The sequence below is a fragment of the Haliotis asinina genome, chromosome 9 (genome assembly GCF_037392515.1).
Source record: "Haliotis asinina isolate JCU_RB_2024 chromosome 9, JCU_Hal_asi_v2, whole genome shotgun sequence".
Lineage (NCBI taxonomy): Eukaryota > Metazoa > Mollusca > Gastropoda > Lepetellida > Haliotidae > Haliotis > Haliotis asinina.
This window is the reverse complement of record NC_090288.1, coordinates 14,209,121-14,223,438: the sequence shown is the minus strand read 5'-3', so window position 1 is coordinate 14,223,438 and position 14,318 is coordinate 14,209,121. Positions and strand designations below refer to the sequence as shown.

The following is a 14,318-nucleotide window of genomic DNA, read 5'->3' as shown; positions in this document are numbered from 1 at the left end:
CTTATTTATTATATCGGTGTGGTAAACAGGACATTGGTCAAAACATAAGATTACCGATTATAATTTCCTCTGTACATTGATTTAGGATTTTGTTTGTTTCCCTCGATATATTACTCTTGTTTTTTGCATAGTTTCGTTTACATGTTACCCTAGGATATTTATAGTTTCCTTTGGATAGAGCCAAGGATCTTGTATAATTTCCATCACATGTTACACTTGTAAGATTTTGTTTTATTTTTGTTTTATTTTTATTACATATTTTTATCCATATTACACATGGGTCTTGTATGATCTCTGCTATATATTATATATAGGTTATTTCAAGGTGTCACTTACTTCTTAACTTTAGTCATTTGCACAATTTCGTCTGCATATTACGCTAAGACTTGGCATACTTTCCACCGCAAGTTACACATGGATGTTGTATAGTGTATATTAGCCGAGGCTAATTCATAGTTTCACGTATATTGTACCTGACGTTATGCGTACAGTTTCTTCTGCATGTAGCACAATGGCATGTGTTATACTATACCTCCTTCTGCATATTACTCGAGCTAATTGTTTCAGTGTCTTCCATACATTACACGAGGTGATTGTTCCAGCTAGATTGCGGCCTGTAAATAATCGAGTCTGGACCAGACAATCCAATGATCAACAGCATGAGCACCGATCTGCGCACCTGGGAACCGAAGACATGTGTCAATCAAGTCAGCCAGCCTGACCACCCGATCCCGTTAGTAACTTCTTACGTCAAGAAAGGGTTGCTGAAGGCCTATTCTACCTGGGTCCATTACCAATTCGAAACTGTGTATGATCTTCAACAATAAGTTTTGGATGTTTGGGTTTTGATCTATGCCAGGTGATCTTCAAACCATTTTCCATCTTCTGTTAGGGCCCGGGTGGCCCAGCTATTCGCTATACAGTTCTGTGTCCTGTGATCATGGGTTCGAATCCCGATGCCTTCAGAATATGGTTCTGTCGGTTCTACCAAAATGGTAAACATCTAAATCCAGAGCCGCTTTAAGGTTTCCCCGCTCCTCACACAGCCTTGCCATGGCAGTAAGTGGCGCTACAGAAAGCTCATCCAATCTTCAAAATACTTCCCAATACAATCAGCGTCACTCGTTCCATATAGTACCACTATAATCTTTATCTTACATTTGTCAAACTGTGAACAACCCGGGGATAGACGTAGTAGGTAACAATAACCATTAAACCCTCGTCTACTGCAATATAACAGATTTTATAGTGATTAATTGACCCAAAGTAAAATGAACTCCAGTACCATCGAAATCTAATTCCGTAATTGTCTGGATTCCAGTTTTATCTCACGCCCGAAGACTCTGTCCAGTCCGCTTCTTGCTCTCGTGAGAGTAATATAAAAGCTACACCTCTAGCCTGGAGCTTTATATTGAATGACCCCACTTTGTGTCCATATACCGTTGGAGTTCGCTGGGAGTTTTCAGACTGAGCAAATCTCAGAATAAACGACGCGTTTGTCGCGAGTGGAGAGTCAATTTAGCACGGTCTACGGCTGATCTTCCCAAATGACTAATAATCTATGATCACTGACAGTGCCCATAAGCGAATCTGTTTACTCTGTAGTGGTTGGTGCCAAGAGGTTAAAATACCACAAGCAACCGGCGGGGCTTCCAAAGCCGTTTACCGCTACCGTACCTAGACTCAAGCTGGCCTCCGAACCAGGGATCATAAATCCTGTTATCTTAGACTGGCGCGGAATGAGAAAGTACAAATTTAAAGCTCCATGCAATCATTTTCATCGTCGTGGGATTCGATATCGCCTTGTTTGAATTTGATCAGTAAAATGAAACTCATAACATTTGTGATTTATCCTTCCCAACGCTTTGGGTTTATCTCATTCACACATCACCAACATACATAGCCTCGACACCACGTGAATTATTTACAAAATGGCGTACAAGATCCAGCGCTCACCTGCTTGTCCAGTGTAGGTCCACCAGTGTGACCACAGGGCGTCCGAACCTGGTAAGATAAAGACAAGCCGTTTAGTAAAGCACTCAGAAAAGAAAAAAGACAAATTACTTCTACACGGGAGAATGCTTGCCTCGGATCAAAGGTATGAGAACCCCATTAACAACGGGAAATGAAGATGACACACATTGCCTTCCAGAGTAGCAATCCCAGAGGGCGTCTGAAATGAACTTCCGGTCATCAGAAGACGCTTGCGTGCTTCTTTCATGCTTCTTCTACAGTTGGCAGATTGATTATGATTGAATTTCTTGAAGAATATTCTGAATAAAGTTAAGAACTTTTTTGATGTAGAAACTTTTCATAATAACTTTTCTCCATGGTGAAATGATGTTCCATTAAGTATCTAAAATCATGTGTTATTGACTGTTCATGTGAAGATCAAGATCGTGTCTGAGAAGACAAATAGCTGGTGTGAACCGTATGTTGCCATATTATCAGTGTGTATCAAGCCTGGATTAATGTCTATCTGACAGGCTGTCTTTGTGCTAACGTCGAATAATGCCTTAACCTTGAAGGGGGGAATGTCGGTGTGTCTCAGTAGAAAACCCATTAAAGGCAGGAAGTGAGTGAGTTTTCCGCAGCTTTTCGCAATATTCCAGCAATATCACAGCGGGAACCCCAGAAATGAACTTCACACATTGTACACAAGTGGGGAATCGAACCCGGGTCTTCGGCGTGACGAACGAACGCTTTAACCACAAACTACTTTAGCGCCCCTCGTGGTAGGAAGACTAAACACTGTTCTACTGATGTCATAATTTCAGCACAGTTGAACAGATTTCTTACAGAAATCAGATTGTTCGTTTCCATTGGTAAAAGAGTATTTTAATTTTCTCATTGTACTGTTACTGCTGTCATAATGAGGGAGTGGGTATAGTGTTACGCCGAGTTTAACGATATCCTAGCTACATCACGCTGGGGGTACCAAAAATAAAAATCGATTTCGCCCCTTGCACCCATGTTTTTGAATTAAACTCGGGTCTTCGGCGTGACGAGCGGACGCTTTAATCACTGGACTACCACCAGTGTAGTAGTTGTATTCGTTTCAGTGTTATTTATATCAGTTTCATATTGCACAGGAACGCAATAATGTACTCATGACGCTGTTCACACCATGCTGTTACCATTTGGATACATGTGCGTCAAGAACTGACATAAACTGAAAAATATGGTCTTTCCATTAAATATCATCGAGTGATAACATATCATATGACGTACATTATGAAAAATGTCTGATAGTGTTCTTACAGTAGACTGAGTGATATTTGAGGAAAGCGATAATGGATGCAGGTTGTGGGTGTCGGCGGTGGGAGAACCATAGCGGGAATATTGCTGAGTGTGGTGTAAAACTAAACTCACTAACCACACCTAATCCTTCACAGACGCTTTCCATCTAACAGATTCCGAAATTTTACAACTTTGCGCACATCCTGCCATCTAATAACAACATCCATCAACATTGGCCAAAACATTCGAACTTCCAAAACACCGTGTCGCAGCACCAGCCTCTCTACACAGAGTTTATAGTTCCAGGCAAGGCATGACATAAAAACGTAAAACTCCCAGCATGACGCTTGCAGTAAAGATGTGTTGGATAATGCATGAATTACCTGTTATTAAATGCGCGTGTTACACGCGTAGAGCCAATAGGTACTCAACACGTGGCCATATCAGTCTTGTCACCAGGAGTAAACACAGATACCCAGAGCGAATACGCTTCTCAACACTTGGACATATCATTCTGTGTCACCAGGAGTAAACACAGATACCCTGTGGACCTATTCCAGATGGCTGCTACAGCTGCAGACTCTCGTAATCTTAAGCTCCGTCAACGTAAACATAAAAAAGTTCCCTATTTAATACAATATCACTCAAACAGTCGCTTCCGTATGCGGTAAGCTTTTCCTATTGCAAAGTATGTTACAAATTGTGAGAGGCAGAGAGGGGTGAGGGGTGGGTTTGGGGGAGGCATGGATGATAGATCTTCGGGGCAATCACATTTAGAGGACTGGGAGAAGCTGGGGCATCTCAGATACAGTGACAGATTGGGGGTTTTAATTCAATCTTTAAAACCTAAACATCATTTTTGGCATGGTGTTAAAGCATGTCTTCTTAAAATGGAAATTTCAGGCGCCTAGTAATTTTGGTTCTTCCCTATCACAAGCTGTGTATATTAGTCTACTTGAGAATGGCTCTACGCTGTGCCCCGACGCTGTTGGTTTCATTGGGATTTTCTGCATGGGATACTGACTGGATCCCACTGACTTTTCATGTTAAAACCACCGTCATTGATTTGTACGTCATACGAGCTCTGAGTCAGTGAGTTTAGTTTTACGCCTCATTTAGCAGTAGTTGGGGAATTTCACGTCGGGACACCAGACACCAGAAATGGACGTCGGGACACCGGAAATGGACGTCGGGCACCAGACACCAGAAATGGACGTCGGGACACCAGAAATGGACGTCACAGCTGGTACCCACGTGAGGGTCTTCAGTGTGACGAGCGAACACTTTAACTACTAGACTACTCTCCTCTTAGTCAATGAGTGATTGTAACTTAAATCGGTTTGAGCATATGCTCTTTCTACATCACAGCTGTGGTAGAAACTCCAAAAACTATGTCCATGGTGCTTACACGATAGGAGAAAAAAGCATTGCCAACTGAGTTCGAACCATAGGTGTGTGGTATACCAAAGGGACGCAAGATGATTTCTATATCATTGATAAGCCAGCAGCACGCTGTAGCTTTAACAGAATCGTCATGGGTCTGCCCGGTTTATCCAAGGTGTAAAGTCAGTTTCTGGTGAATCTGGCCGCGATGTCACTGGACTATTGTGAGTTTTCTGTTTATCACTGCACTTCACACTATTCCAGATACATTGAGACAGGCCTTTAACACGTCACAATTTAATTCTGGACTCACAATAGTCCAGAAACTCTCCGCACTGTGGCCACTCTCTCACAAGAGATTTGGCAAAAATAAACATGCAGCTATTATGAATATGTGCTAAGGATGAAAAATTGAAAAAAAATTTTTTCGAAAACTGAAAATTTAAACTCGCTCGCCCATGGGCACGCCCATGGGTGAACAGCGACCCATAGACAGGCCCATGGGCAGGCCCATGGGCGGGAGTGTTTAATTTCGTCCAGAATAAATGTTTTGGAGGTTGTAAATGAATGAAAAAATGTTAATAAGTATCATGACTCAAATTTCAGCTCGATTTGACTTGACTCCGCTAACTGACAGCGATTTTTAAAAATCTTGCCCATGGGTGAAAAACATATTGGCCCATGGACGAGAATATTTACTTTCACTGAATATACATATTTTTTCCCATGTTTTGCAGTTTGTAAATAAATGTAAGTATTTTTTTTAGTGTCTTGACACGAAAATTAGCTTATTGTGACTTAATTCTGATAATTTAGAGCGATTTAAAAATATCATTTGGCCCATGGGTGAGAATATTCACTTTTACTCAAATTACATTTTTTTGCATATTTTGGGTGTTGTAAATGAGTGAAAGTATGTTCATAAGTATCATAATACAAATTTCAAATTATTTTGACTTAATTCCGTTAATTTAGAGCGATGTTTAAAAATCTCGCCCATGGGTGAAAAACATTTTGGCCCATGGGCGAGAACATTGCCTTTTACCCCAAATATATGTTTTCACGTGTTTTGGAGGATGTAAATGAATGAAAGTACATTTATGAGCATCATGACAGAAATTTCAACTCATATGACTTAATTCCGCTAATTGAGAGCGATTTTAAAAACTCTCGCCCATGGGCGAAAAACATTTTGGCCCATGGGCGAGAAAATATTTTTTCACTCAAAATAGATCTTTTTACATGTTTTGCAGTTTGTAAATGAATGCAAGCATATTTATAAGTATCATGACACGACATCCAACTCATTTTCATTCTGCTAATTTAGAGCAATTTAAAAACAATCTCGCCCATGGGCGAGAATATTTCCTTTTACTCCAAATACATCTTTTCCAATGTTTTGAAGGATGTAAATGAATGAAAGTGGCTTTACGAGTATCGTGACACAAAATCCAACTGATCTGATTTAATTTTGCGAATTCAGGGGGATTTTAAAAATATACGAGAATAATTACTTTTACTCAAAATACATCTTTTCCTGTGGTTTGGAGGTTGTAAATGAATGAGACCTGCACAATCGGGAACCGATGACATGTGGCAATCAAGTTAGCGAGTCTGACCACCCGATCCCGTTAGTCGCCTCTTACGACAAGCATAGTCACCTTTTATGGCAAGCATTGCTTGCTGAAGCCCTGTTCTACTCCAGATCTTCATAGGTCCGGAACGCAGAGCTATGAAATTGAAGTTATTTGTGAAAGTCCTTACTGCAGTGACACAAAGACTATGCTGGGACACATAAATAAACAGCGTTGTGAGATTTTTAAGCTGTTTTGAAATATGTCTTGTCAATCCCACTGACATTCGCCAATAACCACTTAAATATAGAATATATAGTCCGTGCTCCTTCAGAACAAATAAGTAATTAAGAATCCCCAACTGGGTAATTAAGTAAACAACTCAAAATACTGTCACTTTCTGCCCAGGACATCACGCGTCACCAATCGTGAGGTAATGACCTTGTAAAACCCTTCACAAAGGAAACACAAAGCATCAAAAATGTATTTCTTTCTAGGTGACACACGGTATGCTGTCAAAATTTTCGTTGTGGAATACATTCTATAGTGGGCAAAACATTACGCTTGGAAAGTGTACCTACCCAGTAGTTTTAAGTGTACCTACCCAGTTTAGTATGTTTCGTTTTAATATTGTGGGATCCACTTTTAGTAATTCCCGTTTGCCCGTCCCAGGTTTTCTTCGACCGAGGTTTTATGGGGTATTCTCCTATTTGTCAGACCAGGAATAATCTACAACAGTGATAGGTCACTCGCTTGCTTTCTTTACCATTTGTACCAATTAACATGTTCCTCGTCATGCTCCAGCTCACACAGTCACGTGGTTCGTTTCCAGCGCAACTTCGGCTGCGTTTAACAGTACTTCAGCCAGTTTACTGCATCAGTCGAAATCTTACAATGAATGAATGAATGAATGAATGAATGAATGAATGAATGAATTAAGAGCAAGATGTATATGTGAATGAATGAAAGAAATAATAAAAGAAAGAAGTACAAATGCGCTGCTATACTTTGCGTTTCCTCCTACTTATTTTACGGGAAAACACCTTTTTGTAAACGGTTATATGTTCATTGTGAGAATATTTTTGTAGTAAAAAGGGAGAATGTATCTCGTAAAAAATGAATTTTGAAAGACTGCAGATCAACAGTTCCAACAGTCTCAACAACATAATTTCTAACATACTTAGAGACCACAACCATGGACCTGTACACAACGAAGCCACGGTAAATCTTTTCGACTGTAGCAAAAATAGCGAATATTTATAAAAAGATAGAAAAGTAAACGCAAAATCAATCTTGAATATTTTACGTATTCCCCATAGCCCAATATTCAGATTACACATTAACAGTATGGATACGTTAATCTATAGTTTAAACTAATCTCTTCAAGTAATCGGGACTGGATTGGCAAGCACAATCATGCATATCAAAGCCACTCCATACCAATAATATAATTACATAACATACATGATAACTACACAAACCTCGTCAAACGTCAGAATAAATTTACAGTTATAAAAAAAATAAAATCAATAAATCTAAACAAATAGATGAAATACTAAAAACAACCAAAACATGCTCGCCCCAGGTAGAAGGGTAGAGTGCAAAAGTAGCAAAACCGGTAAGATATGCCAAGATTCAAACTCTAAACCATACAATCGTATTTTACTCGATAAATCAGAATGGTCTCAATGTCCTAATGTGGGTAGTTACACAATCAAAGCAATATATTTTACATGTTTATGTACGATTTATTTAGCAAAGCCAGAAGAATCCCCGACAAACACGGCAGCTTCTCCCCAGTCGGTTGGTTTGTGAGAGTGAGGGTACTCCCTACAAGGCTCACTCCCATTAGTGAACAGGGTGTCCTCCCGTTTTATGTATTTTTTGATCGATAGGTACAGAAAATTAATTAGGTGATGTGGGTATGTCATGCCTGGTTGATTTCTCAGGATCAGGTGAATCTGGTATGGGAGAGTCCATATACTATGATCAGAGGGGATTTAGCGGCCGTATTGGAGTGAAAGAATGACAAAACTCAGTGATAGATTAATGAGTGTCTTTTTTATGCATCATGAAAATGGTAATGGTAAATTATCACAAAATGCCCAATACCCGTCCAGCATGTCATACATATATGCATCATAAAACGATAATTTATCCACTGAATAATACCTAAAAATTACCTTTATTATATGTATAACATCACATTTTAGTTAAACGTTGCATGCGTTGAGCTTGTTAGATGTTTTAAAGATTAATGGAAAAGGTAGAGAAGGACACCCGCACTTGGGAACTTAGCTTGTTCCAGTGAGACGCCACGGTTCAGTGGTTACAGATATTCGGCCTTCTGTGCTCTCTGCTTACGGTGATGTAGATGAAGATTACGCAGGAAAATTAGGTGAGGTGGGTATACTACGTCAACAGGCAGCTGTGCAGTCAAGCAGATAGTTTGTTGTTTAAACCTGTCTGAAAATTGTTATGTCTGACAAGGCAGACTATAATTAACTGATGTTAACACATGTGATCTAACGATAGTTTTGCATTATTTAGCATGTTTAGGAAGGGATGGTCGTGGTGTATCATTTATTCTTTCATTCATTCACATATGTACTTCTTTTATTATTTCTTTCATTCATTCACATATACATCTTGCTCTTAATTCATTCATTCATTCATTCATTCATTCATTCATTCATTCATTGTAAGATTTCGACTGATACAGTAAACTGGCTGAAGTACTGTTAAACGCAGCCGAAGTTGCACTGGAAACGAACCACGTGACTGTGTGAGCTGGAGCATGACGAGGAACATGTTAATTGGTACAAATGGTAAAGAAAGCAAGAGAGTGACCTATCATTCCTGGTCTGACAAATAGGAGAATACCCCATAAAACCTCGGTCGAAGAACTGACAGAATTACTAAAAGTGGATCCCACAATATTAAAACGAAACATACTAAACTGGGTAGGTACACTTAAAACTACTGGGTAGGTACACTTTCCAAGCGTAATGTTTTGCCCACTATAGAATGTATTCCACAACGAAAATTTTGACAGCATACCGTGTGTCACCTAGAAAGAAATACAGTTTTGGTGCTTTGTGTTTCCTTCTGAGGGGTTTTACAAGGTCATTACCTCACGATTGGTGACGCGTGATGTCCTGGGCAGAAAGTGACAGTATTTTGAGTTGTTTACTTAATTACCCAGTTGGGGATCCTTAATTACTTATTTGTTCTGAAGGAGCACGGACTATATATTCTATATTTAAGTGGTTATTGGCGAATGTCAGTGGGATTGACAAGACATATTTCAAAACAGCTTAAAGATCTCACAACGCTGTTTATTGTGTCCCAGTATAGTAAGGAGTAAGGACTTTCACAAATAACTTCTCTGCGTTCCGGACCTATGAAGATCTGGAGTAGAACAGGGCTTCAGCAAGCAATGCTTGCCATAAAAGGTGACTATGCTTGTCGTAAGAGGCGACTAACGGGATCGGGTGGCCAGACTCGCTAACTTGATTGCCACATCGGTTCCCGATTGTGCAGGTCGATGGTCATGCTGTTGATCACTGGACTGTCTGGTCGAAAATTGATTATCTACAAACCGCCGCCATGTTGCTGGAATATTGCTGAGTGTGACATAGAACTAAACTCACTAAATTAAACTGAAATTATTTGTCATTGTATTTTCATTTGAATTTTAACCATATGCTTGCAAAATAAAGAAAACAAGCAAATGAAAATATTTTCGTCCACGAGCGAGGTTAGTCGAATTAAGACAGGAGTGATACTTATAAACACACTTTCATTCATTTACAACCTCTAAAACAATAAAAAAATCTATGTATTTGGAGTGGAAGTGCAGATTCTTGTAGTTAGCGGAATTACGTCAAAATGAGTTGAATTTTGTGCTATATCCTCACTCAGTTACAACCTCCAAACCACAGGAAAAGATGTATTTTGAGTAAAAGTAATTATTCTCGTATATTTTTTAAAATCCCATGGAATTCTCAAAATTAAATCAGATCAGTTGGATTTTGTGTCACGATACTCGTAAAGCCACTTTCATTCATTTACATCCTTCAAAACATTGGAAAAGAATGATGTATTTGGAGTAAAAGGAAATATTCTCGCCCATGGGCGAGATTGTTTTTAAATCGCTCTAAATTAGCAGAATGAAGTCAAAATGAGTTGGATGTCGTGTCATGATACTTATAAATATGCTTGCATTCATTTACAAACTGCAAAACATGTAAAAAGATCTATTTTGAGTGAAAAAATATTTTCTCGCCCATGGGCCAAAATGTTTTTCGCCCATGGGCGAGAGTTTTTAAAATCGCTCTCAATTAGCGGAATTAAGTCATATGAGTTGAAATTTCTGTCATGATGCTCATAAATGTACTTTCATTCATTTACATCCTCCAAAACACGTGAAAACATATATTTGGGGTAAAAGGCAATGTTCTCGCCCATGGGCCAAAATGTTTTTCACCCATGGGCGAGATTTTTAAACATCGCTCTAAATTAACGGAATTAAGTCAAAATAATTTGAAATTTGTATTATGATACTTATGAACATACTTTCACTCATTTACAACACCCAAAATATGCAAAAAAATGTAATTTGAGTAAAAGTGAATATTCTCACCCATGGGCCAAATGATATTTTTAAATCGCTCTAAATTATCAGAATTAAGTCACAATAAGCTAATTTTCGTGTCAAGACACTAAAAAATATACTTACATTTATTTACAAACTGCAAAACATGGGAAAAAATATGTATATTCAGTGAAAGTAAATATTCTCGTCCATGGGCCAATATGTTTTTCACCCATGGGCAAGATTTTTAAAAATCGCTGTCAGTTAGCGGAGTCAAGTCAAATCGAGCTGAAATTTGAGTCATGATACTTATTAACATTTTTTCATTCATTTACAACCTCCAAAACATTTATTCTGGACGAAATTAAACACTCCCGCCCATGGGCCTGCCCATGGGCCTGTCTATGGGTCGCTGTTCACCCATGGGCGTGCCCATGGGCGAGCGAGTTTAAATTTTCAGTTTTCGAAAAAATTTTTTTTCAATTTTTCATCCTTAGCACATATTCATAATAGCTGCATGTTTATTTTTGCCAAATCTCTTGTGAGAGAGTGGCCACAGTGCGGAGAGTTTCTGGACTATTGTGAGTCCAGAATTAAATTGTGACGTGTTCTTTACAAATTCAAGTTTGTTGTTTAACACCACACTCATCAACATCCAGCTGCATGATGGCGGCTTATAGATAATCCATCCTTCACCAGACAATTCAGTGATCAACATGATGAGCATCGATCTAAACAACAAGGATACGAAGTGTGTCAACCAAGCCAGTGAGCCGACCAACCTATCCCGTTAATCGCCTCTTACGATATACATGAGTTGCTTAAGACTAATTCCAGCCCAGATCTCCATGGATCAAAGCCCAGATCTTCATGGATCAAAGCCCAGATCTTCATGAATCAAAACCCAGATCTTCATGAATCAAACCTCCTCTGACTAAGAAGAACCTGTGACACTAACTGAGAGTTTCATTAGCACGAATGACAATAACACTAAACACCATCACATCAATGTGAATATACCGAACTCAGCAATACGTCGTGAAACTGATTTAATTTCGAGAGACGTATAATAAAATGCCAGCTTGCAATAAAATATTTAATAAAATACTAATACATCTCTAAGGCAGAAATTGAGAGAGGAAAAGTCGTGAAAAGGCGAATGGTAATTTTGCGTTACCGTGGTTTTAATTACACCATCTTGAAACAGATGTGATAAAACCAAGACCGCCAAAGAGCAAAACTCTCCAGAGAAATAAATATTATTTCCGGGGAATGGGTTTAATATCCGCCTTCTACGCTCAACTACAGACCCGGCCTGAAAGACCAGGAAATTGTAGCACATGGGATAAACGAAGGACAAGGACAGTGGCCACTCAACCATCGCCTGGTCATTGTATCCTCATGCGGCAAAATACAACCGACAAGAACTAATCACTTAATTCCTCGGGAAAACGCTCCTCATCTATCAGTCTTGACAATGATCAATTAAATGGATGCACTTTTTATTGTATGCTTTTAGCGGGGTACATGTATGTTGTTCCTGGGATCGTCGATAAAATGCTGGACAGAGGTATGTATGTCGTTAGCACGTGTCACAAATGACACTAAAGGTGCAAAAGATTTGGACACGTATCCGCAATGGTAGATACCATGTGTCAGAAATGTTTCCAGTCAAACACAAAATACACTGAATTGTCTGGACATGCGGAATTCATTACCATATATTCATGCCGGGGGTTTGTTTCCACTATATATATTGGTTTCCGAACGAAAATCAAAATGACAGGAACTAGAAAGTACCGAATGGAGACCTAACCTGTGGACTTCGCTTCATTTAGAGCAATAGCATCAGAGCAGCACCCGTGAAATCTGGGCTAAAATTGGTTTCCAGCAACCTTAGCGTTTTGCTAGAGGCGACTAACTGAATCGGGTATCTGGCTCTCGGCGTGGTTGACACATGTCATCGTATCCCAGTTGTGTAGATCGATGCTTATGATGTTCATCACTCGAAAGTTTGGTCCTGACTCGATTATATATATACCCCTGCCATAAAGCTGGATTATTGCTGAGTGTCGTGATAACAACAAACAAACAAAACCTACACATCACAGTAGGGGCTGGTTGCCGGAATGTTATTGCACTTCGATACTGTAAGATCAGCGAATAGTAGAATACTATGACAAATCTAAATCAACATGTCCCTTAACCTATTCAGTCCTGTTCATCAGACTGAATACTGTCCGATTTGGGAGCAGTGGAAGTGATCGCCATGCAAGCCTTTATGATGACTCGTCGTTTGATCATATGTCTTAAGACGCAGTTTAAGAAATATGTATAATCAGGGATGACTGCTCTGGGCAGTCATAACGTCTAGCAGAATAACCGTAAGGAACGCTTAAAGCCCCCATCCCCACAAAAAATATATATCAACCAAATGAAATCTTATGTTACTGAGAGATATGTAAACAACGGCCATAGCAAACCATCAATTTCATTACACTCTGACTAAGGTGTACAGCAGTTGCCAGTTTGTTACGTCATTTCGATATAATCGTAGCTCGTTAATGTTTTTCAGCAAAATGTAGCCGAGGCCGAAAAGTGGTTCCTTATAGCTGCCAGTTCGTTATATCCGTCAGTTCGTTACATCTGTTAGTCCGATGTAAGCGTGTTCGTTATAAGTGTATTTTACTGCATTATTTCAAGTTAGGGTATAACTCTGACTGTGTATCAGTGTTATGACCCTGATAGAAGGCAACCAATGCTTGTCCATAAAGGTGACTAACTTGGTGTCAATATGCCCAAGTTGTGTGAACCCCTGCTCATGATGTCAACCACTAGATTCAGGTAAAACTGACAGTCTCTCACACTAGCCATAGAAGAACATTTGCATTTGGATGAACGCCAACACGCCGTGAAATAAGACACACGTTCCTGAAGCCGGTCATGTCAAACAGTAGGCCATAGAGGGTATACACTTTTACGCCGCTTAAAATATTTCAGCGCAGGAAACCAAAATTGGTCTTCACACATTATGCCCATGGGAATAATCGTAGCCGGGTCTCTGGCGTGACGACCGAAAGCTTTAATGACTAGACTACCCAACCGATCCGACATTAAGAGGCTCATCGGTTGCTAACCCCGGGAAACGGCAAGGGAAGTCGCGAATATACGACAACAGCGCCGTGCAAGGTTCGTGCTGATCCGCAAAAGCCGATCCAAAAGCCGAATTGGGCACAGCATAAATATTCTTCAATTTTCTCCTGATCAGCACATGGAAGCTATTGAAGATTTCCTCTGTACATACGTTCAGATCAGATTCAGGAATTAGGCCCTAGCCCGAACAGACTGGCATCGCGTGTGTGATTGATACTGCAACCGCTGCTTGGCATGTGACAGTAATGAATGGGAGCTCCAGCCGTACATGGATATTTGTTACATGGAACACAGTACGCCTCGTAGCTCAGTGGCATGCTGGAACCGTACAATGGCACGTACTGTTTAAATTGACGTACACCCAGCCGTCT

At 39.7% G+C, this 14,318-nt stretch overlaps 1 protein-coding gene across 2 annotated transcripts in view; it reads right to left on the bottom strand.

Annotated features, from left to right (window-relative positions):
• The window catches only part of LOC137295988 (carbonic anhydrase-related protein 10-like), a 116,342-nt gene that overhangs the window by 60,480 nt on the left and 41,544 nt on the right, over positions 1-14,318 (bottom strand). For both annotated transcript variants that reach the window (XM_067827605.1, XM_067827606.1), the window contains exon 2: positions 1,957-2,004. In XM_067827605.1, the coding sequence (XP_067683706.1) occupies positions 1,957-2,004 (48 nt within the window). The remainder of the gene's footprint in view (positions 1-1,956; positions 2,005-14,318) is intronic.